Below are 26,090 nucleotides of genomic sequence, written 5' to 3' on the forward strand. Positions count from 1 at the left end.
CTCCAGGGCTAGATTTCACATGCTATAGCAATGGGTTTGAATACTTCTTTAAGCAACATTTAAAGTGTACCTGTTGGTGTAAGTTTCTAAATCAACAGTAAACAGTATATGTGAAATAAAGCAATTTTGCATTCATTATTTATTTATTTTTTGTTATCATGCTGTAAAACAAAGCTGAATTTACCAGAAATCCAGGTCCAGTCTCCTGAAGGCAGATTTCTAGACTTGTGCTGGTTGAAAAAAAACAGACTAAACACAGGAATTCCAGCCTGTACAAAGTCAATCACATGACTGCCTTCAGATGACCTGGGAAGCACTGGACTTCCTTTTCTGACTCTGAGGAAAAAAAAGTGTCAGAAAACAAGAAGTGCCGTGTTCTCCATGATAACTTGAAAAAAAAATGTAAATTGCAATCTTGCTTTATATCACATCTACTGTTGATTTAGATTTTGAAAGTTATAACGACAGGTACACTTTAGGTTTTCTCTTTTTTAAAAAAATTAGCAAAAAACATTAATTTTGTTTTCACATTCTCAGTATATGCAGACTGATAGAGGCCAATCATCAGGCTAATAAGTGTTCCGAAGATAGGAATGTTCATTGCCGATAATCGGCCCATGTAAGGGTATGTTCAAATATTTTTAATTGCATTAACGTAATGAAATGATTAATTATGGCAATTAAATTGCATTTTCATAGGTTTTTTTTAGAAACAATGAAAATGCAACATTGTTGATTTTAGAATCACCAACATTGTTGATTTAAAAATAACTCATTCCCATCCATTGCTAGTGGATTCTATGAGGACAGTGCAGTAATAGGATTTGTCAGCAGCAGGGAGCAATCATATTTGTTCTACCACGCATAAAGTAAAAACAAATTGTAAAATAATTAAAAACAGCATAAATGAAATGATAGTATATTACAGAGATACTGTATTTTACATTTGCAGAGGGCAAACGTATATGGGAGGTTCATTCAGTTTTGTAATTTTTGTAATTGCACAGTGCAATCTAAATTGAAAAAGATCATTTGGTAAGAAAAAATGCTGAATGTAGGAGTGTAATTTACCTTCATATACTGCTTATAAATCTCTGCTACTGCAGACATTTCCACTACACTGGAAGCTATCAGCTTGCAATAAACAGCCAGTAACATCCTCTTCTTGTGTAAAATGACCAGGGTCATGTCCTCATTGGTCTCGGGCACAACTGCATCTGAAAATAATAAAGCATAGTAAGCTCCTCTACAGTGGAATATTAACACTAAACAAGCAATATTTACATGACATTTTCAACTGTGACCCAAACATAACAGTAGTAGTGCATCCGGCTTTAGATGATACTGGCCTCATTGTGTTTACAGCTGCTGGCACAGATCTGACATTTTTAGCCTCAGTAACCCTAGACACACAAGTTGTAAAAACAGGCTTCTTAACTGTGACTACAATGAGGGCCAAAAAAATCTTAAAACTAAATTTTGCTGCACTTTATATAAACTAAGATGACAAATACTTGTGCTAAATAAAGTTATAAATTTAATATCACACACAGTATTTTGTGCCATGAAGCACTCAATGTTATTCCATAGACTCATTTGTTGTACAGGGATGAAGTTGTAGTGTTTTGGAGCATCATGCTTTGTATACTATTATATATATATATATATATATATATATATATATATATATATATATACACACACACACACACACTCACATTTAGCAGTAGAACTGAAATTAAATTTATATTCAAGCTTTATAACATATTTGCAGCAGAAAAGCAGCTCATAAATGTTACTGTCAGGGCATGCTCACTCGTTTAGGTTGTTAAAGCAGTTGCTGAATACAAAGCTAGGAATAGATTTTTTAAAGGTGGGACGTCTCAGTGTTTGCATTATCCCCATTATCCATTTCTTCCGTTTCTGATCAGTTCCTGGCTTTGTAGTTCATAAATGCAAATAAAAACCTGAACATGTGAAAACCTGCTTTAATAATAATACATAATACACAATTATTTAATTTATTGATGTTTGCATAAAAGTAATTATGAGACCAAGTTGCTGACACTGTTATGAGGAGCTTATAGTATTCTGCCCTTGACAATATATTGTAATTATAAACAAAATTACCTTTGCCTTTCTCTTCCTCACCCTGGAAAACATATTGACGAACAAAGAAGAGCAGCTCTGACTCCAGTACTGAATCTACACACCAAGGCATTCTGCCTCCTCTATTGTGTAGTAACATAAGTAAGTCACATAGGGACAGGAATGCCTGAAAAAAAAGTTTGCATTAATTGGTCCATGTGAAATAAATATTCACTCAGAATAATTAAATTTGCTTCATTGTGTAGACAAAAAACATATGTATTCTGCTTTATACATGTAAACTGACAAAGATAAGACCTCTGTTTGCACCCCTACTGGCAGCACTGCTGCTACAACATGACTGGTACGATATGCCGTCCCTGCAGACGGGCAACATTCCTGCAGCAATCACTAGATTACTGCCCCCTAGCGCAGAAAAGCAATACTGTGTGTGCCCACATAACTTATCATGAATACAGCCTCAATCATAAACAGTGTTTACTACTCTCACCATTTTATCTGCCTAGAGACGTCCATATATCGCAAGGCTACCAGCACTTCCATTTCTATCCTTTAATGAGTGTTCTCTGGGGCGTATGAAGACTGGTACACCACTGAAGCATCACTCACCTGCTCTCTTACAGATTGATCTTTATGACTTAGGTATTTCCTGCACAGTTGACATGTGTTTTTCACCCGAGTTGCACAGATGCTAAGTTCCTCCTATAAATGTGCCAGGGACACAAAATAAAAGGTATTGTATTACACTTTTGTCCAAGTTTAACCCTTCGGTTAATTTACTGAAAAAGCACTTCAATGGAGTGACTAAGAAAAGGGGTTGTCCACTTTCTACTTAATGAAAGGTGATCCTGTCCATAAGATGGCTGAACATAGAGCTGCAAGAGATATGCATGTCAACCTGCATGCTCCATAGCAATACACTGCATAGAGAAAACAAGCACAGTCACAGTGGAGGAGGCTGAGTGGGCAAGCAAGGGGGTAGGACATCACGTATATTAACCCCTTCAAGACCAAGCCCATTGATGCACGGATGTCCGGGCCAAATTAGTGCAATGTTCCTAAGTCTCAGCTCAGTTTTAGCCCCAGTGGTAAGAATGAAAACTGCAAGATCTTTCTAATACAGATAGAAAAATGGAAGATTAGAAAAAAGTACAAAAATGCTTAAAAAACATGATTAACATAAAAACATTATTTAAAAAAAAAAGTAATTTTCTGATGACACTTTCCATTTAAGGTACTGTAGCAACGTGGTGGTATTCCTCTATCCATACCTTTATTGTAGTTGTCAAAGACAGCAATCATCTAAAAAAAAATTATTGCCACTCTAAAATATCACTTCAGGGCTATGACCACACAGGAAGTGCCCAAAGCACGAGAGCTTTTCTATGGGTATTTGCTACTGATCCAGACAGTTCCTGACACAGACAAAGGTGGCAAGAGATGTTTTCAGACTGGAAAGAAAACACTTACTGTAGGACATTCAGTAAATAAGCACTGGAAGACCTGAGAGTTTTAAATAATTATAAATAATTTACAAATCTATAAAACTTTCTGGTACCAGTTGATTTGAAAAATAAATAAATAAAAAAGCTCAATGGTTGCCCATAAACTACATAAGATCCATGACTGTTATTCTAGCTCAGCTATGTTAATTTAACCCTTAGACGACCCAGGGCGTATAGTTACGCCATGGAAGTCTGTCCCCAGACGACCTAGGGCGTAACTGTACGCCCTGGGTGTTATTCCCGCTATGAAGCGCGCTCCGGAGCGGAGCGCGCTTCATAGGAGGTGGGGGCCGGCTGCAGTGAGCAGCCGGGACCTCACCGGCAATGACACGCTGCAGCGATCGCGCTGCCGCGTGTCATTAACCCCTTAAACGCCGCGATCACGGCGCGACCGCGGCGTTTAGGTGTAAGTGACAGGGGGAGTCCCCTGTCACTTACCGATCGGGACCCCCGCAATGTGACTGCGGGGGTCCCGATCGGTAAAACGGACTGCTGGAGGTCTCTTACCTGCCTCCATGCGGTCCGATCGGCGCTCTGCTACTCTAAGCCTGCACAGGCAGGCTCAATGAGCAGAGCGCCGATAACACTGATCAATGCTATGCCTATGGCATAGCATTCATCAGTGTAGAAATCAAACTAATGTATGTAAAAGTCCCCCAAAGGGACTTCAAATGTGTAAAAAAAAAAAAGTTATAAACACTAATACACTACCCCAAAACCCCTCCCCCAATAAAAGTTGAAATCACCCCCCTATCCTATTATATAAATAAAACATATAAAAATAAATAAATAGATAAACATATAATATACCGTAGCGTGCGTAATTGTCCGATCTATTAAAATATAACAAGTGTCATTGCGAACGGTAAACGGCGTACACGAAAAGAGGGGAAAAAGTGCGCAGATTACCGATTTTATGTTACATTATATATATAAAAAAATTAATAAAAAGTGATCAAAACGTCCGATCTTCACAAATATGGTATTAATAAAAACTAGAGATCATGGCGGAAAAAATGACACCCCATACAGCCCCGTAGGTGAAAAAATAAAACCGTTATAAGCGTCACAATAGTCCCATTTTATTTATAATTAATTGCCAAAAAAAAGGATTTCATAAAAAAATACATATATAACATTAGAGAATCTGTGTAACCTGCATATGGTTGTGTTCGGACTGACCTATAGAATAATAGTGTCATGTCGCTGTTACCATATAGTGCATTACGTAGACACAGGAGCCCCCCAAACGTTACCATATTGCATTCTTTTTTACGATTTCACCAATTTATATCTTCATAAATAATATATTTGGAATTCCGTCATACATGTTATGGTAAAATGAAAGACGCCATTACAAAGTACAACTATTCCTGTAACAAATAAGCCCTTACATGGCCTGTAGATAAAAAACTGAAAGTGCTGGAGCTCTTAGAAGGGGAGGAGGGAAAAACGGAAACACTAAGATCAAAATTTGCGCGGTCCACTGGGTCATTTTGGGCCTGGTCCTCAAAGGGTTAAAGGGATTTTCCAAACAAAAACAGAAATTCCCAAACTTCCACAACATTATTAAAATGTTAGAAGCATTCCTAATGTATGGTCCCTTTATCTCACATCTTGTTTTTTTCCTGTGGAGCTCTTGAAATGGGCTGTCCTGAACAGTGAGTCATGTGATATTCATCCCTGTACAATAAACTGCATTACCCATGATACCTCACAACTGCAGTTTGTGTACTTTAGTTGTATCAGTTACTCCAAAAGACTATCCCTAACATGAGTTTCTCAAGTAAAGTGGCATGCACTGTAAAACTATAGTACACATACTCATCCTGCTAATAATGAACTACACAAGGGTGTTGACAGGGACAACATCTTCACTAGGATAGAACTTGAAGTAATTTGGGCAAAATCTGCTAGATAATATAAATTGCCAATATTAATATTTTATTTAGTTTTTATTAAAATCTGAATGTCATTTAGTAATTCCCCTTTAAATGGTGTTGAGCTGCAATAGAAGCCGTAGCCCATAGATACTGTAAGAGTGGCAAAAAACAACAACAACAACCAGACCCTTTAACCTAATCTCAAGCAACCCCTTGTTTCCTATAGTAGAGAAGGGGTTATTGGTGACCATTTACTGGAGGACTAGCTGCGCCATGTATAACTATGCAGGATTTCAATGTACTCAGATGAAGATGAGCAGGCTGTGTATATATATTATATACTCACACACTTACACACACTGTATGAAAAGACATGCAAAGATACACAAGGGTACAGCCTAATATGGCTCTCTAGAAAAACTAACATTGGTGTGAAAGGAGAAGTCCGGCGAAAATTTTCATTAAAGTACTGTATTGTATTGCCCCCCAAAAGCTATACAAATCAAAAATATACATTTATTATGGGAAATGCACATAAAGTGCTTTTTTCCCTGCACTTACTACTGCATCAAGGCTTCACTTCCTGGATAACATGGTGATGTCACGACCCGACTCCCAAAGCTGTACGGGCTGTGGCTTCTGGAGAGGATGATGGCAGGGGGACACTGAGGGACACAGGCACTGGAGGGACACTGAGCATTCCTCTGCCATCATCCTCTCCAGCAGCCACAGCCTGCACAGCTCTGGGAGTCGGGTCGTGACATCCCCATGTTATCCAGGAAGTGAAGCCTGAAATAGGTGTATATTGGGGATTTGTATAACTTTTGGGGGGCAATATAATACTTTAATAAAAAAAATTCTGCCGGACTTCTCCTTAAGGCTGCGTTCACACTACGTATACTTCAGTCAGTATATGTATATTTCAGTCAGTATATTTCAGTCATTATTGCAACCAAAACCAGGAGTGGATTGAAAACACAGAAAGGATCTGTTCACACAATGTTGAAATTGAGTGGATGGCCGCCATTTAATGGCAAATATTTGCTGTTATTTTAAAACAACGGCTGTTGTATTGAAATAATGGCAGTTATTTACTGTTATATGGCGGCCATCCACTCAATTTCAACATTTTGTGAACAGATCCTTTCTGTGTTTTTAATCCACTCCTGGTTTTGGTTGCAATACTGACTGAAATATACTGACTGAAATATACGAAGTGTGAACCCAGCCTTAAGCTGCAAAAGGAGCCATAGCCCATAGATACTGTAAAGGCCCTATTCCACGGGCCAACTGAAAGGGGCAAATGAGCACTATTAGCGCTCGTCTGCTCCTCGTTCCCCGCAGCAGCAGTGAGCGAGTGAGTATGGGGGGGGGGGGGGCTGCCCAGGTGATCGCTAGATCGTCTGGGCAGCCCATAGCATACAGCAGCGGTCTGCTGCTTGCTCCTATTCCACGGACCGACGGCAGCAGATCGTTGCTGTATGAGTCGTTTGTCTTTCAACATGTTTGAAAGAAAGACAAACAACGCAACGATCAGCCGACATGATCAGACATAATCGTTCTGTGGAATGGGGTCTTAAGAGTGGCATAAAACAACAACAAAAAACAGACCCTTTTACCTTATCTCAAGCAACCCCTTGAAAGAGGTTTCCTATATTAGAGTAGGGGTGACTGGTGACCAGTCTTTGTAAGCTACAGTGGAGAGCTGCTAAGAAATAGAGTCCATTTACTGGAGGACCAGCTGCATCAAAGTAGTAGTCAAAGATGAGCAGGCTATATATATTTTACATAATATATATATATATATATATATATATATATATATATATATATATATATATATATATATATACACACACACACACACACACAGTGTATGAAAAGACATGTAATGTTATACAAAGGTACAGCCTAATATGGCTCTCTACAAAAACTGTAACATTGCCTTTCCATAAGCAGTATCTGAGAAAAATATACATGGGTAAGTAGATAAGACAAATTAACTATGTAATGGAGAAAATAAAACATAAAAGTACCTGTGTACATGGATCTTCTATCGCAGGTAACAGCTGCCAAAGAATGCCATAATACATGCACTGGAGAGCAGGCAGCACAAGCTAGACAAAGAAGGATAATGATACTGAACAAACAGCTTCTTTAATAATAATAAAGAAAAAGAAAATCAAGTGTGTATTGAATATATTCTTTTAAAGAACTACCAATAGCAGAGGTGTCATATCACTAGGATATATCATCATTTCCTTATTGGTGGGGGTCCAAATACCGGCATCCCCATTAATACTCAGAATTAAAAAGCCACAGTGCTAGTTGACTGCTATGGATCATTGACTTTGCACTACAAAAAGCTTAGTCTTTAATTCTCAGAATAAATGGGTTTTCAGAGGTTTTACTTCACCATTCCACCAATGTTATCCCTTTAAATAAAGTGTAACTGTCATTTAAATGTCACTTTACAAAAATCAATAAGTATCAATAGTACAAGCGATTTAAAAGGGGTTATCCAGTGCTACTAAAACATGGCCACTTTGTTCCAGAGACAGCACCACTCTAACCCCTTTAATAGTTCTGTAATACATCTGTATAATGTTTTATTAAAGGGGTAGTCCACCCAAAAAAAATTTCTTTCAAATCAACTGGTGCCATAAAGTGCCAGAGATTTGTAATTCACTTCTATTAAAAAATCTTAAGTCTTCCAGTACTTATTAGCTGCTGTATGTCCAGCAGGAAGTGGTGTTTTCTTTCCTGTCTGACCCAGTGCTCTCTGTTGCCTCCTCTGTCCATGTCAGGAACTGTCCAAAGCAGGAGCAAATCCCCATAGAAAACCCCTCCTGCTCTCCAGACTGGAAATAATACAACTTCCTGTTGGGCATACAGCAGCTGATAAGTACTGGAAGGCTTGAGATTTTTTAATAGAAGTAAATTACAAATCTCTGTCACTTCATGGCAGCAGTTGATTTGAAAGAAAATTTTTTTGGGTGGACTACCCCTTTAAGCAAAAGAGTTTCTTTCTGTGTTTAAAAAGCCGTTTTCCAGCCTCCCTCCTCACTTCAGAAGAAGCAGATTTTCTGTCCATTATGGTCTATGGACAGGGGGGGGGGTTGAGTGAATACAGAGAGGAGAAAAGACATTCCTGCACAGCACAACATGCTGACTGCATTCAAACTGCCCTGCTGTCTCCTTTTCCTGCTCACTTATCCCCCTTGGCCCATCTACAGGTTATAATGCACAACTTCCTACCAAAAAGAGGCACAAAACCTGCTCTTAAGAATAAAGTATTCTTTATTTAACAAAAGTTCAAACAGATAAAAAATGACACAAGGTGAGGTAAAATTATGCATATGAAGTTATCATCATTGGAGATGTAAACATAATCCAAAGTATTGCGTTCAATCAGTGTATATATATATAATGCTATATGCGCTCTTCATGTAAATTCTTTCAGCGCAATTAAAAAAAACACATAGGTTTGTCCTAATAAACATTGTATTTTGTTTGGATATAGTGGTGTGCGCTTTACTATAGTGTCCAGCTTTTTCTTGTTTGTTTGCATAAGGTCGTTTCTTTGGACACTTAGCTGCACCCCTTGTTTTTCTTGAATTCTAGGTGAGCTCCCCCATATCTTAGATTGGTATATGTTGCATGACATACAAAATGTAAAACTGCAATGCCATTAGATACAGAATGTTTTACCTCAGCTGGCAACCCATGATGCTGCATATCAAACATAAGGAGTTTAGTGGTCTTCTGATACAAATCCCACTGACTGAGGTTGTGAGCACTGTAAAGAGATATTTAAAGAACATCAGAAGTTGATCTGTGTGGATTTCAGGAGAGTATTAGTTAACTGTCCTGGAAATAGTGAGGTGCTTTAGTGTTTTTTTTTTTTACTTTTCTACTATAAAATGTTCAATTAAAATTGATCAGATTAAAAAATAATCATCAACTGCTTCGCAATGACAATAAGTACCCTGCTAAAATAAAATCAGATTTCAGAAGGATTAAAGGGGAACAATGGTAGTGCTCTTACTTTGTAAGCTCATGTGTTTTTAAAGAGAACCAACACGGACCAATTTCAAAAAAATTTTATTCCCTAATTAAATGTTATTCATTATTTTATTAAGATTTGCAAGTACTTTATTTTTTTCTTGGCCGCATTTTCGATTTATTCACTAATTAATTCCCATCATGCACAGCGGCAGCAAGGCAGGGCGCCACCATCTTGATTACGTCATTTGCGTTCCAGCGGTGGAACGCAAGTAACGTAATCAAGATGGCGGCGCCCGGCCCGAACAAGAGGATTGGGTAAAGTATAAGATACAGACTGCAAAGGCTGTATCTTATACTTTACCTGATCCTCTTGTCCACTGCAGCATGGCCGGCGCCGCCATCCTGATTACGTCAATCAGTAATCAAGATGGCGGCGCCGGCCTTGCTGCAGCGAACAAGAGGATCAGGTAAAGTATAAGATACAGACTGCAAAGGCAGTCTGTATCTTAATAAATAGACAAAATGAAAATACAGACTGTAAAGGCAGTCTGTATCCTATACTTTACCCAATCCTCTTGTTCGGGCCGTGCGCCGCCATCTTGATTACGTTACTTGCGTTCCACTGCTGGAACGCATATGACGTAATCAAGATGGCAGCGCATGGCCTTGCTGCAGCGGACAAGAGGATTGGGTAAAGTATAAGATACAGACTGCAAAGGCGGTCTGTATCTTCATAAATAGACTTAGGGAAAGATAAACTTTTATATTAGATGATAGGTTCTCTTTAACGTGATCAAGTCACTTCTGTAGAAAAGTGCTGATCTATCCTTATTATTGACCAACAACGTATACCTACAGTAAGTTGACTTATTTTGTATGGTCATGATGAAATATACTTTCCTCTATGAGGTAAACTGGATCACTTCTTCACTATTTAGGCCAAAACCGAAAACCTCACTGTACGTTCCAAAAAGATATGAACAGGTATGGAACAGTGCAAGGTATATTCTATACAAGACAGTTTAAATTATTACTTTTTGGATCTAAGATTTCATAAAAAATTTAAATCAAGGTTTTGGCAGTAAAGTAATACAAAGAAAACTTTAACTGTCTCACTTGTGAAAAGCTGCAAGTCTCCTTAGTGTGCAGGACATCGGATACACATCCTCTGCAGTCAAAGGCTCTTTTCCCTAAAAATAACTGAAATGGTTAATTTGGGCCAGCTAGGAGCGATTACATTAGGATAAATATATTGTACAACAGTGACATGGAAAATACATGATCCCCTAAAATGTAAACAGAAAGTTATACGTGCCATAAAAAAATTGTACAAAAATATGAATGCAATTCATAAGCTTAGCATTGTAGTTTCACAATAAGTATAATTATGTACCATGGAAAACAAGTTCCATATTAAACAATGATAGAACTGTTGCAGTCCTTACAATGAATAAAGCAACTGCTTCAGGGCAGTTTCACTGAAATGATATCCAAGTCTTCACTTGAGGTAAAATGTGTTGGTACATACATTTACAATACCAAAGTAGGATATATTAAGTCATTTGGTAATAAAGCATCTTAATGGGAAAGCTTAGGAGAGTTTCATTCAAATGACTACAGAGCCAAGTCCAATGGAAACACAATGCAATGACTTACCTCCTGGAGAACATCATCCAGCATCTGACTGTACGTGTCCACGAGATGCCTGATCAATTCTTTTTTGGAATCACTGACCAGACAGTTCTGGATGGTCTGGTTTTCATTACTGAGACTGCTGTATGTTTTAGAACAGGCTTCAAGGACCTCTGGGTCTGAGTAGCTCACAGCAATGCTTTTCATCTGCTTCAACAAGGCCTCTAAATGCTGAAATAAAATTTCTAATTATTTACTGTTTTTACTGTTGTTATATTATACTGTGAAAAATGTTCCAGAGTGATGCCAAAAAGTTATACAGATTTGCAAATTATTTCTATTGAAGTCTCCCAGTACTTATCAGGTGCTGTATGTCCTGCAGGAAGTCATGTAGTCTTTCCAGTCAGACATGGTGCTTTCTGATGCCAGCTCTGTCCAGTGCAAATCCTCATAGCAAACCACTCCTGTTTTGGACAGTTCCTGACCCAGACAGAGGTGCCAGCAGGAAGCACCATGTCTGACTGGAAAGAATACACCACTTCCTCATGGGCATACATCAGCTGATAAGTACTGGAATGGCAGGTCAACACCTTGAACTCTTAGTCATCCTCAAACCATTCCTGAGCAGTTTTTGCAGTATCCTAGATGCAGTTTCCACATCTGTTCATACCATATTTATAATGGTGAATTAGACAGTTTGTGGCACATTAGTAAATAATACATTACTTACCTTTTCCATACGGCTCTCAAAATATAGAACGATATCAAAATACCGGGGGATTTGCAAAAGGTTTATGACTTTATCAGGGCTTGTTGAAAACTATAAGAAATAATAAGGAAACAGCTGAATATTGAGTACTATATTGTAATAACTAGAGATGAGTGCAGCCCGAGCATGTTCAGGTCCATCCAAACCCAAGCATGCAGCATTTGATTAGTGGTGGCTGCAGAAGATGGATGCAGTCCTCAGGGCCCTATTACACAGGGCGATAATCTGCCAAATAGCTCAGTGTAATGAAGGTAATAATCAGCCGAAGAGTTGATCATTGGCTGATAACTGTTGTTCAAACTTTCTTAAAAATCATCAGGTGTCAGCCACGCATCGATACGTGTAGAGGTGCATAGCCGACGGCTGATGACACTATAAAAAAAAAAAAAACAACTTTATGCTAACCTAATCTCCTCCTGCAGCCTTTCGGCCTTGTTCCCTGCTCACAGCTGACGCTTGTGGCCTGATCTCTTCCAGTCCCGTTTCTGCCAGTGATTGGCTAAACAGCTTGTCACTGAAGAGATCAGGCCGGAAGCATCAGCTGTGAGCGGGGAAAAGGGGAGAATAGCCACATGTAATCTTTATTACTTTTTTCCTGTAAAAAGCAAGGTCTGCAAAGACATCGCTAACAACATATATACAGACCTTGCTGCAGATATAGCAGATCAATGCTTGCTTACACTGTGGAGTTGGGCCATGTAATAAGGCCCTAAGGCTGCCTGGAAAATATGATACAGCCATAGGCGTCGGGTTTGGATGGACGTAAGCATGCTTGGGTTGCCCTCATCTTTAGTAACACAAAACAAGAGTTGATTTTCAAGTGTAAATAACACCTATTAATACTGTTACAAAATATTAGTAAAAGGTTCTGCTAACTTTGAGTCTTTGGGCCCAGAATTACCAAGCTGTCTGAAACTCACAGTGTATGCTTTTTCCACAACAACCAATCACAGCTCATGTTTTATATCTTAACAAGCTCTGGTAAAATTAAACCACAACTATGATTGGTTACTGTGGGAGAAAACACAGAGTAAGTTTCCAGCAGCTTTATAGATCTGGTTCCTAGTGTTTAAAAACTCTCAGGTTTCTACTTGTCAGTAACCAGAAACATTCTTGACACAAACAATTGCTGTTACTAGTCAATGATACCAAATGGTAAGGCAGAAATACAAAAAAAAAACAGTGTGGGTTATATCTTGTGTTACCTTTTCCAACATCAAGGGAAGGGTGTCTGCAAAGTGTTTGGTAATTCTTTCTCTGTCTTCTAATTGCACCTTCTTTTCTTTGGCTGAGAGAACCTGACATAAAACAATATTAGTGTGAATGCAGTTTGCAGCTGTAACAGTAATGTCAGAACATCTTGAATATGAAAAGAATGTATGAAGTGTATCACATACAGCAAGGGTAGAAACATGATCCTACTGATAAAAGCATAATGGTGTAGAGACTAGAAAATATGCACTATAAATAGGCTTATAGCTATGGCATTGCAGCTGTCTGTCTCCAGGGAAATCATCAAGAATACACTAAACTATATAGAAACAGAAGCAGCAACACTGCACTTCACTAATCTTTCCTGTCACTTACAAAATATCTATATCATATCAAACAAATAATTATATAGAACATACAGGATGTGTTCCACATAGGTGTTCGGAATCAATTTGAACGCTGTGGAAACCATACCCCCAGTTTTCCGCCAGGAAGATTATCAGCAACATCACGAACCTATTTGGGAAATATTGAAGGTGTGGTTTCCACAACATTTGAATCACATTCCAAATACATATGTAGAAACCCTGCCACATGATAGGAAAGTCCATTACTTCATAGCATAGAAAACGAACAGACCTTCTTGGCTGTTCCTCTCCCCACAGGAGGATGACCTTTAACTGCTTGTCGGACAGTTGTCAACATAAATTCCACCAATAAGTTTTCCTGAATTGTGCTCAAGCCTGAAAGTCAATTAAACCATTGTTAGGTGCAGGAAATAAATGCTTGATCTGTGGAAATCAAACCCTACTGATGAAAAAAAGTTGGATATAACAAGTGGGTCTTGCTACATGAAAGGATGAATGTCCAGCTCCAGACTTAGTTCCCTTGCAATGCTTTATTGAAGTATATCTTGTATACCACGTTTAAGGGCTTTGCCCAAAACATGTCGGTGTTTGGACTATGAGGGGTCTGTTTTTACTTCAATAAAGCATTGCAAGGAAACTAAGTCTGGAGCTGGACATTCATCTTTCCATGTAACCTAAATGGCTGTTTGCCGAACAGCAGTCCTGTGCACCGTCTAAAGTTCCCAGGAGAATCGGTGAGCTGCAATAGTGTGTTTCTAAGTGGGTCTTGCAATGCCCTTGGGATCCGGTCAGGACCAGAGGACCACACTGTTCTAGAATCAGTGGTGCTCTCAATAATTTGACTTTTAATCATTAAATAAAAATGTATTAAGGGTGTTTTCCAATTAAAATTTACACAGTATAGGGGACAAGTATATAAGATCCCAGGGGTTCAACCTCCATGCCCCCAGGGATTCTTTTTTTGAACAGAGCAGTGGGTTGGCGCGTGACCCGCAGCTACATTTATTCTTTATGGAGCCGCCAGAAAGAACCAAAGGCCAAAGTTGTACATTTACTATATTGATTCTTCTTACCTTGTGAAGGCACTGCAAACGAGCGTTGCGACCACGGATGGTAAAAGATCAGGTTATGTAAAAGAACATTCTCCAAAACTGCTGCATATTTACATGTAACCTACATATAACATGGGCTTGGCTGTGCCAGGGGCATGGTACCACTAACAGGCAATAATGATTTAGCATACTCAATTTATAAAGTTCCCTAAAGGGACTAAAACAACAAAAAAACAAAAAAAAGTTTTAAAAAATTAAAAGTACAAAAGGGAATTTGTCATACTGAATATGCAGTACTCCTGCAGGCAGCATGTTATGGTGCCAATCAGATTAATATACAGCATGCTCTTTAACATGCAGCATGCAGAAAGGACAGCACTTCCAGAATTACAGGTTCCCTTACAATAAAAGTAAATAAGTCATCAAAATCATGGCATGAAAGACAACCAGAAAACAAAAAAATACCCCGCAAAATAAAAAAAGTATTAATAAATACTCATCACACAAAAAAACAAAACTTTGGCTGTCCAGGCATGACTGGAAAAGTAGTTTTGCAACAGCTGGAAAGCCAAAAGTTCCCCATCCCTGCCTTAAAGGGGTACTCAAGGGTGTGGATATAGAAGCCGCCGGTCACTTACTTCCCCGGTTCCAGCGTCGGGTCCTGGATTACGCCGCCCCGATCTCCCGTTCAGCTGCCGCTTCCTGGTCTGAGCTGCTGCTTGAGACATGACGTCTCAAGGCAGCTCAGCCATTCAGTGCCCTCCCCGGCCATACACTGAAAATACACATAGCCCGGAGTACCTCTTTAAAATCACATTATTCATTGACTGTTTGAACTTACCGACTCTCTTTTCGGTGGCATCTTCCAAAAGGATGGATGTCATACATTGCCAGTCTTTTAAAAATCCAGGCATACAATCCCAGAGGCTGTCAACAAGGTACGTCACATGGTCATGTAACTAGGAGAATATAAAGGATTTTCACTTAAAAGTAAAATATCAGATGCAGAGTTTCCATGGTGCTACAGCACTTATTATTTTACAAGCTCCAGCAACTTTTGCTTTCAAATATAAAGGGTATTTTGTTACAGATGCAGACCTCCTCTCCTCAAACCAAGCAGGTATTTCAGATGCAGCTACTCCAGGGAGGTAAAGGATATAAATCTTATTTGTTAAACAACAAACAGGGTTAGGCATAACGCGCTTCCAGACTGGACTTGTCTCTTTAACAGATGTTTAAGGGAGAAGTCAGCTCAAAAGCTAAAGTATGTCATTGCCAAACAAAAGTTATACAAATTACCAATAGACACTTATTACGGGAAATATAGCGCTTTTTTTATTTACCCTGCACTTACTACTGCATGTCTACTGCATGAGGAGAGGAGGTCTGTATCTCATTATAACCCCGGCGTGGGTTTGTAGGAAGGCTGCACACTGGTTCCTCTTTGATTACGCATGTGGAGAGTCAGGCCTCATCTTGCACAACTTGACCAAGCGAGATGGGACCCAATTTTTCTCAAGCACTGGATTAAATTGTTACATTCCATCTGATCCTGCACATTGAGCGCTGTCTCTATTTCTTTTTGTTCTAGATTTTGTGAAAGAGCATCTGTCATTAGGCTGCGTAGTAGAGAGACAGATTCTGTACTCACAAAGGACAGCATAGTTCGATGATAAAAATTATTTTCATTGTGCTGCTCTACTTTTTTAGGTAAAACAGGCTTATTTTGGTATTCTTCAACACCACACTTGGACTGGATAGATTCTACCCTAATTTTCAAAATATAGGGATCTTCTGAGCACTCATTGTAAACAACAACTACTATCACACTATACTCCTGCTGCAGCCACTGAGCTAAATCAGTCTGTACACAACCAGTATGAGAAGTAGAGACATACAAATAACAGAATTCTAGAAAAGGTAAGAGACCTCAAATGAGGGTACAGAGACAAATAAAGAGATAATTGTCAGCAAAACAAGTTATTGAAGGTTTATGGCCACCTTTATTGACACAGACCCAATGAACATGACCCTATTCTTTATGCTGGACACATTCGTAAGCATGTTCCGTGACCTCTTTGACCTTTGAAAAGGTCATTCTACAGGGAGGGGGAACTTCCAAGCAGACCCCTACCCATCATTACAGACAAAACAGACAAAACAAAGACTCTCAGCTTGGTTTTAAGCCTAGTGAACAAAATGAAAATATCAGTAATTTTACAGAATAGTAAAATAGAAAATTTGAAGAAAAAAAAAATTGATGAAAAATTCTTTAAAAATATGTTTAACATAAAAATGTGAGTTAAACAATAGGTCCCTTTAAAGTTAGTAGACTAGGTTGAGGATTCGTGAAACAGGATGTGTGTATGAGGGCACATGATTTTAACAAAGTGGTTTCCAGAGAACTGTTAGGCTATGTTCACACAACGTCTGAACCACACACTGCAAAAGGTAGAGAAGTCCAATTTGAAGGCCAGTGGGCGTTAGTAAAAAACCAGAAAGCACAGATACCCGTCCCTTGAGGGAACTCAGGGCAGGCCAGAAATGTAAACCCTCCAGAGTAGTATATTTTTTTACTTTTTTTAAAAATTTTCATGCATTTACCTTACTTTTACATATAGAGCCCTCCAGTGCCAAATGGCCGTGCTTTTATTAATACAAAAATTAGATCCAAAAGCCCAGTAAGTGTTCCCCCTCAAAGCAAAAGCCCAGCTTTGTGCATCCCATGGCTTGCTTGGAACACCCCTGTGCTCACTTGCATCAGTCTCCAAGCTTCTAGACTGAATTGCTCCCAGCAGAATCAAAGACTGGTCTGTGCTTAGGCTTTTGACAGTTCAACAAGCCCTAGAGGTAGCCAGGAGAAGTCCAGAGAACCCTGTATGCGCTGACCATGGTTTGCAAAGCACTCATGCAGAATTTCATTTTAGGAGATGAAAATTGTTGTTGAAAATAAAACTAAGTGGATGTCAATTAAGCAGATGGAGGTGAATAAAAATGAGCACAAGGGCGTTGAAGGCAAGAGTTGGGATTTACATAGCCGGGCCTTTAGGTCCAGGGGAAACACTCGCTGGGCTTTTGGATCTCATTTTCAGATTAATAAAAAGAAAGCTATCTCGATGCTAGAGGGTTCCATCTGTGAAAGCAAAGTATGCATGAAATCAGACTGGGAAGCCCTATAACTATAAACTTAGTTTAACCACCTAAAACCATGTGACAGGTCCGTTTTAAGCCGAAACTGTCTTAGCTCAGTGACTGCAGGTGGGGTACAGCCTAGTAGGAAGAGCTAACACACTTATGCTTAGTGTAAGCTTATAGTTGCAGTAGCCTATACTTAAGGTTCCTGAATAGCCCAATGACATGAGCAAGAACTTACATTATAAAGGAGCAATTAAATATACACAATAATACCTTTTATTCATGTGCACTAAAATTAGCTCCTGCTGCACATCTAATTATTTCATCTCATTACAAGAATGGACTAAAAAGTCGTAGAAATGTGCCTATGTTAAAGTACACTGTAGTACAAAGAAAAGATGGATGTAGAGACAAAGCCTATTTCTATGTAAAATAAAATATTTTCACATTTTGGTGCTTTTATTCCTTTTATTAGTACATTGGTATTTTCTTCATCATCACCACCACCACTGTCCTAATGTCCTTAATATTCATACCTTGCTTTCCAGAAAGAAGTCTAAAAGCTTCTTCAACTGTTCTTTTTTGTGCTCCGAGTCCTCCTCTTTCTCTACATTTGTTCCTTCTGTTATTGGGCCCAAATGTCTATGAATGATACATACAAATACAGCATTTGAGCAAGGGCTAAATACTATAGTAAACAGGCTAAATTGTGTGTTTTCTGGCATTTTAAACCCACTTAGAGTAAAACATTAATCTCACAAGCACAGCTTTCCTTTCCCCCCTGTAATATATGCTTATAAGGATAGGAAAGATAACCAGTATCTAATAAAACATAACATTGAGATATTCTAACGTAGTGAGAGGTGTACTGCCACCACTTTTCCTTATTATCTTAAGTGTATCACCTTTGCAAAATACGGGAATAGTTACTACTAGAGATAAGCGAACCGGGTTCGGGTTTGAGTCGATCCGAACCCGAACTTTCGGCATTTGATTAGCTGGGGCTGCTGAACTTGGATAAAGCTCTAAGGTTGTCTGGAAAACATGGGATACAGCCAATGACTATATCCATGATTTCCACATAGCCTTAGGGCTTTATCCAAGTTCAGCAGCCACCGCTAATCAAATGCCGAACGTTCGGGTTCGGATCGACTCGAGCATGCTCTTGTTACTACTAATTGACATCCCAAACTAACAAATAGAGAAATGACTATTTACTCAATACAAGCACAGTGATTACAAACATTGCGACCTTCAAGGGCCCTGCAAAGTCGCATATGGACATAATTCTACTGTTTACGATCATTTCATGAAATATACCACACAAGGAAATGTTTCAAGCCACATATATACATTTTTTATGATATGATATTTTTATGCCAGGAATTCTTCCACCACAATATAGGGATACACATCGATATATATATACCTATGGATACGTATGTCCTTATGAATTTTGCTACAGTTATATATTTTAATTGTGTCCTTATTTCATTTCTGCATTCATTTTATGAATATAAAAAGTGTTTACTTCTATATACTACTTTGACTCATATATGAATTAAAATATTAACCTAAATTATCTATGCTATACTAATTTAGATGTTTTAAAGGGGGTTATGCTAGAGAGCCTACTATTACTACTAAAACATAACACTACACCAGCTAACTAATATGACATGATATAACTAATATAAACATGATGCTGGTACAAATGATGGCTATTTCTATTACCTTGTGTATAAAAATTCTCCAGCTGCTGCAGCAAGTGGCCTGTGAGAGGCATACACAAACTGGTACAACGTTTCACAGTCCTCACTGGTAAACAGATCTTCACAATTCCTGTAAGAATATAAAGCAGCTTCTATTATCCAAGATCTAATTTGAATTTGTCACAACAAAGACCAATAAATGTATTGTGCTGTGTATACAATCCAAGTGATTCTTCAGTTTGCCTAAAGACCTCATGTATCCTGTGCTGCTTGCTGGCAGTACCACTCAGATAAACCCATCTTTGGTACAGAGGATCTTTTCTTATTTTAGGAGTTATTGTGATGTAAGATAGAAAAAAAGAATACAAACATTTTACAGCACAGATGAACTTAAAGTGACATTGTCACCCACCCTTCCTCTATGTGTGGTTCTCTACATCATTCACAAGCTCTTAGATACTGTACATTCAATATATACCTTTATAAAAACTTGTCTGTGACTTCTTTTTGCTCTAAAATCGCTTCATCAGTGGACAGTGTCATCAGCAGGTGGCTGCTGTAAAGCCCCACCTGGGTGACACTTTCCACCACACAGAACCGCACACATAGTGGGGGGAGGGGTGAAAGTATCAATTTAAAATTACAATATTTATTTTGGTTTTGCAAATGTATTCCACAAAACTGATGCTAAAAATACACACTTAAAGTGACACTGTCACCTCCTTTTGCATTCTGACATCTCTACACAGGTGTAAAGGGTAAATTTAGCGGTTTTCATACCTTATTTTATATCATACGTCATGGTACTTGTTCAAGTAAAAAGTCATCTTTTATTAACTGCAGATTGTGTTAAGTGGGCGGGGCCTCACGACATTAGCGCTATTTAGCCCCGCCCACAACACCACAGTTGGCCCGTCCCCTGGCCAGCCATTGGAACAGGCTGGCCGAAAGGTCTAGACCCCACCTCTTTTCGGCGGCCAACCAATGGGCGGGGCTAAGTGGCGCTACTGCCGCGAGGCCACGCCCACTTAATACAATCTGCAGTTGATAAAAGATCACTTTTTACTTGAACAAACACTAAGACGTATGATATGAAATAAGGTATGAAAAACGCAATATTTACTCTATACACCTGTGTAGAGATGTCAGAATGCACAAAGGGGGTGACAGGTTAAAAAAGCTACAGCATTTAATAAAGGGGTATTCCCATCTAGACATACTTAAAGTGTTTCTGTCGTTTATGAAAACTATTGACAGGTCAGAGACATATCAAAAGTTTTGATCGGTCCAGGTCTGAGTGTTCAGACATGTACTGATTGGGAAAGCGAGCCAGGGAAGACGTGCTCCAGCGTGGTCCGTGTGTTAGAAAAAAAAGAGTCAGGGTCATAATATAAGTCTATGGAGCCTGACTCTTTTTCTTACACAAAGCAGAGAGAGGACGTGTTGCAGCGTGGCCCTCTCCCTGCTCATTCTCCTTTTGACAAGTCTCTATGACATGTCAAAAGTTTTCTCAAACGATAAGTTAAAATTAGGGATGGTCCGAACTGAGTTCGGTTCAGGTTCGTACGAACCCGAACCCTCGGTAATGATTCCCGCTGTCTGCCCGCTCCGTGGAGCGGGCGGATCCAGCGGGAGGACCGCCTGGAAAACTGGGATACAGCCATAGCCATAGACAGCGGGAATCTGCTGCTGAGCGTTCGGGTTCATACAAACCCAAACCTCGGCAGGTTCGGACCATCTCTAGTTAAAATATGGCAGAGTTATAACCACATAGAGACAGGTCAGATTTAAAAAATGGCTGCTGGTCCTTAAAGCCCAAATTAGCCTGATCCTAAAAGGGTTTATGTTAACAGTTCTCATACAGCCGCCTCAACTCCTCTCACGAAGGCCTAAATTTTTTCTAATAGTTATGAAAGAGAACCTGGCACGGCCTATTTTGGCCCGCTAATTTACAATTGGATTATTTTATTAAGGAACAGTTATTTGATATAAAGAAACCTGTTTCTCGCAGAATACTGAGCCACACCATAGTCATCATCCATTCCAATATATTAAAAGTAGCCCCCGCGGAAAGGGTTTGTTATGTGAAATGCATGTCAGGTATAGGAACTATAGTGGCAATCATGGGTGAGCATCTTTTTGCACTAGCATTTATTGGGTTTAGGTATACTTTGGAACGGATAGGCTGAATTTTGTGTTCTCCGAGTGGCAGGCCATACTTAGATACCTGGGAATCTTTAATGCAGCTCTAGGGATAGAAATATGATTGTATGTATGCCTAGCAATATGCCGGTATATTTATTTGTTAACATATGCTGACTTGGTACCCTTATGTGGGCTACCCGAACACTTATCATGATATGGTTGTATGTTTAGAATATAATATAATATAATATAACAACGATTTAGAGGGCTTTCATAAAGATTTAGAGAAATATGCCTTTATTGTTCTTGTATCAAATTAGTTATGGAAGAGAACCTGGCACAGCCCATTTTGGCCTGCTAATCTACTTTTAAGTTATTTTATTAAGGGACAGTTGTTTAATGTTATAATTAATAAGAAACCTGTTCTGGTGATAGGCATGGTTTATCAAGCTTTTGCTACAGCAGAAATTGTTGATGACAGTGCCACATCATGGTCATTTTATTATATATATATATATATCAGCTAAAACCTTTTGCTCCCTGGGACCAAAAACTTTCCCCCACCTCCCTTCTGAGACATGGAGGGGCTCAGTCACAATCACCAGGTGCGTCCAACAGCTGCACAGTGTCACAGTGCAATATTTGAGACACTGTGCAGCTATTGGACATCTTGTGTGGATGTAGTTTCGCCCTCACAAGATGATTGCAACTTTGCCCAACTTCAAAAATATTATATTATATTATAATAACATATTATATTTTGGGATGACACTTTAAGCAAATCTGTCACCCTATGACCATTTACCAAGCTGGCGGTATAGCTGGAGAAATATCAATAAAAGCATTTAGAACATACTTTTGTTGAAAAAAAAACTTTGCTTATAAAAAAAAACTTTTTCTGGCTTCAAGGATACCATGAGCCCTAGTACCGCCATGTAATCCTGGGCCACGCTTCCTAGACACTATACACAGACCAAATGAAGGGGTTTTTAATGGGGAAAAACAGTTACATGTATCCAATGGTCCTGCCAGCTTGGTTGGCAGTCAGGAGAAGTGACAGATTCACTTTTACAGTGACACTGTCACCCCCTTTTTGTGCATTCTGACATCTCTACACAGATGTAAAGGGTAAATTTAGCGTTTTTCATACCTTATTTCATATCATACTTCATGGTGTTTGTTCAAGTAAAAAGTCATCTTTTGTCAACTTTAATTTAATTGTATTAAATGGGCGTGGTCTCGCCCCCTTGGCGCCCATTGGTTGACCGGCATAAAGTGAGTGGAGTCTAGACCTTTCGGCCAGCCTGCGGGGGGGGGGGGCAACTGTGTCGCTGTGGGCTGAGCTAAGTGGCGCTAGTGTTGTGAGGCCCCGCCCACTTAACACAATCTGCAGTTGATAAAAGATTATTTTTTTCTTGAACAAGCACCGTGACGTATGATATAAAATAAGGTATGAAAACCGCTAAATTTACCCTTTGTCAGATGTCAGAATGCAAAAAGGAGGTGACAGTGTCACTTTAAATTCTTGAAAAAAGTTCCTGAACTGAACTGTCACTTTGTTGGATAACTTTTACATAGCCTAACATCTTTTACAAGTTTTAAACCAACAACCACCGAGTCTTCTTAGTTACTATTTCTTCTTGTACTGTAGATCTCTTCTTCTCTTGCAGCATGTTTTTTTAAACTGTATTTTCCGTTTCATAAAATTATTTAGTTGCTACTGACATTAGACACAATAGCCCACATCTACTATCTGACAAGAAAGTAGATAAAGATTTCTATAGCAAAATATATTAAAAAGAATAGGCTGCTTAATTAATTTAATACATCTTGAGCTGTCAAACAGGCAGAAGAAAAGATATGTGCTTCCCATGAATTTGTGTCACTCACTTCATTTAATAATTTGGACCTAAACACCATCCACAAATTTGATGAGACTTATTAATAAATGTCTGCCTGAGTGTTTCAATCTATAGTTCTATAGGCAAGTTGTGTAGTATTATTATTATTATAAGTTTTCAAATGCGAACACTGACATTTTCTTCTTGAGCATAAAAAAAATCATATATTGCCCTCTAGTGACAGATCAAGTACTTACAACTAAAACCTGTATACAACAATGTGTTTATGAAAAAGATTAATAAACCAGTGAAGATGGAAAAGCACTGCCCTAGACCAAAGATAAAGAACTACAAAAAAAAAAAAATCACTAAAACACAAACAAATGCTTCTGCTACAGACTGTTCTAAAGATTTATGATATACACTTAATGATGCCTTTTGTTCTATTTGTAATCCTTTAGGCATTTTGTCTGCTTGAGATGTCTGGCTGAAATGTAAATATTTTTTGTATTATTGAGAAAGGGTACTTGAAATAATATTTTTCCTTCTAGATAACATATATCATCTACATCACACTTTCAGATACCTAAATGCAATAGTTATTTGTACAGTAAGTCTAATATATTAAAATCCTTCTAAAGTATACTTAAAATTATATTAAATCCTATTCAAGTATACAGTTACTATTAAGTCTATTAGGCAATAGTAACAGTCTAGTCAAATGTAAGTCATTTGCATACTTACATATAAGTAATTTAAAATACAGTGTAAAGCTTCCATTAGGACCTATTATCTATATGGTTACAGTTGAATGTTGAATGAAATTTAAAAGTTGAATACAGTTAAATAAATGAATAGAAAAGGCGAAAAAGTATGGAGAAATATATACCTTAACATGTGAACAAGGAGCCTCATTGCTTGAACAGAGACCTCGTGATCCTTATCCAAGGTCATTGATATAATGCGATCCTAATACATATATAGTTAAAAAAAAAAAAAAGGAATGGTGTGGATGTTAAACTTAAAAAGATCCAAGCATGGCATATATGGGTATTTAGCTAACAATCCTTCCTAATAGAGCTTCCTACGGTCACTCCCAACATTAGTTTGCCCAAGCCAGCTACTGGGTGTAAGTGTACTTTTATTAGACACGACATGGAGAGAAAGGAACGGCTGCACATCCCATCTATGGCTGATACTAATGCCGCTAGGCCTATTTTAAAATTCAACACCAGGGTGTCTGTATATAATTTGATCAAACCATAATAGCCCGTGTACCACGTGCAGGTCCCCTGGTTCACACGGGTCCCTACGCTAACTCCACACCGTGTCGGTCAGTGACTGCCAACCCCGCAAAGCGTGCACATGCAGGGAAGGGAGGCCATGGAATGGCCCTGCAACCCCAATGTCACAGGACCAAACCCAAAATGCCCCACCAGAACCCGGCCAGCACCACCATCGGGGAAGGCTGCCCCCAAACAACACAAGTATAAATCATACAAATTTACCTTGAATCTCGTTGTAAAAAGTTCCATCTTGGAAACGATATCCTTTTTCTCATAAAGGCCCTGCAGGGCAACTAAACTTCTGAGACGTACCTCTGGGACCTAAAAGTAACCACAAATTACTTAAGAAACAGTTTATTCAAATATAAAATAAAAGCAGTCACAAAGGAGTGTTAAACAAGGGTCAGCCAATAATCAAGCTATAAAGCCAATTACTAAGCATGTTATAAAGGGGTCAAAACACTTACATTTATTAATAGGAAATATATATACAGCCTACATAAGGAATGATTTATAAACCAAAAAGAGAGTACAGTTTCACAGCACTGTAAATATGAACGTGCACTGCTGCAACTAAAGATAACGGTAAAATACGGCCGTAATTTTGAGGTTCAAGTACAGTTTTTTTTATATAATAATGCACTCCATTTAGGTCAATGTGAAATAGGATGGCAGAGTACACACACGATATAGAACATGCTCATTATTAATAACCTGCTTCTCTAAATTTTTTATAGTTTGATATTTTTTGTGTGTGTGTGTGTGTGTGTGTGTGTATAAACACATGGAACGGGACACTGCTGTAGTTACTGACAGGACATGACGATGCAGAAGGTCAACAGAGAGCTTCTTAATAATGTTCCCCCCACCCACTGCCCACCCAGAAATTTTAGATTTGGCCAGAGTTCTCCTTTAACTTTTGTTGGACATATATATGTAAGGAGTATTCTTTGACAGATACTTCTGATGATATATGCTACTGGCTCCCATTGTTTCAAAAGGAAATCTCAGTATTTTAAAAGGACACACTTCTTGTCTATGTCCGTTGTGAGGGAAAGTGTAAACAGCGCTTAACATGCACAGTAAACTAGATCAAATATTTCAGTTGTGTAGTAGGAAGAGGTTGGAGAGGCACCTGTACATCTATTCAGCCCTGGGAAGAGCAAAACAAGGAGAAATCAACATGAATTAAGCTTTTCCTGATAAGGTTGCACCTGCACACATTAGACAAATCTCCAATGCATGTGAAATATTTTACTCCAAACCCACCTTATCATACAGCATCCAGCCAACATACTTTAAGTAACTGTCATTCAAGTACATATGAGGGTACATTTTCATCCACACACCAATTTCTTCTATACATAACGCTCTTATCTCAGAGACAACATCCCTGTAGAGAGAACAAAAATTATATAAACTTGTTAAAAATA

General features: G+C 38.6%; 1 protein-coding gene across 4 annotated transcripts in view; it reads right to left on the reverse strand.

Annotated features, from left to right (window-relative positions):
- Positions 1-26,090, reverse strand: part of LOC138792847 (cohesin subunit SA-2-like) — a 71,962-nt gene that overhangs the window by 20,414 nt on the left and 25,458 nt on the right. For all 4 annotated transcript variants that reach the window (XM_069970820.1, XM_069970818.1, XM_069970821.1 and 1 more), the window contains exons 11-26: positions 25,927-26,050; positions 24,880-24,978; positions 24,261-24,340; positions 19,408-19,515; positions 18,210-18,315; positions 15,380-15,497; positions 13,758-13,861; positions 13,112-13,204; positions 11,868-11,957; positions 11,162-11,368; positions 10,622-10,695; positions 9,209-9,296; positions 7,534-7,614; positions 2,719-2,811; positions 2,131-2,275; positions 1,072-1,217 (exon numbers count right to left, since the gene is read on the reverse strand). In XM_069970820.1, coding sequence (XP_069826921.1) covers positions 1,072-1,217; positions 2,131-2,275; positions 2,719-2,811; positions 7,534-7,614; positions 9,209-9,296; positions 10,622-10,695; positions 11,162-11,368; positions 11,868-11,957; positions 13,112-13,204; positions 13,758-13,861; positions 15,380-15,497; positions 18,210-18,315; positions 19,408-19,515; positions 24,261-24,340; positions 24,880-24,978; positions 25,927-26,050 — 1,756 coding nt within the window. The remainder of the gene's footprint in view (positions 1-1,071; positions 1,218-2,130; positions 2,276-2,718; positions 2,812-7,533; positions 7,615-9,208; positions 9,297-10,621; positions 10,696-11,161; positions 11,369-11,867; positions 11,958-13,111; positions 13,205-13,757; positions 13,862-15,379; positions 15,498-18,209; positions 18,316-19,407; positions 19,516-24,260; positions 24,341-24,879; positions 24,979-25,926; positions 26,051-26,090) is intronic.

The sequence above is a fragment of the Dendropsophus ebraccatus genome, chromosome 5 (genome assembly GCF_027789765.1).
Source record: "Dendropsophus ebraccatus isolate aDenEbr1 chromosome 5, aDenEbr1.pat, whole genome shotgun sequence".
NCBI lineage: Eukaryota > Metazoa > Chordata > Amphibia > Anura > Hylidae > Dendropsophus > Dendropsophus ebraccatus.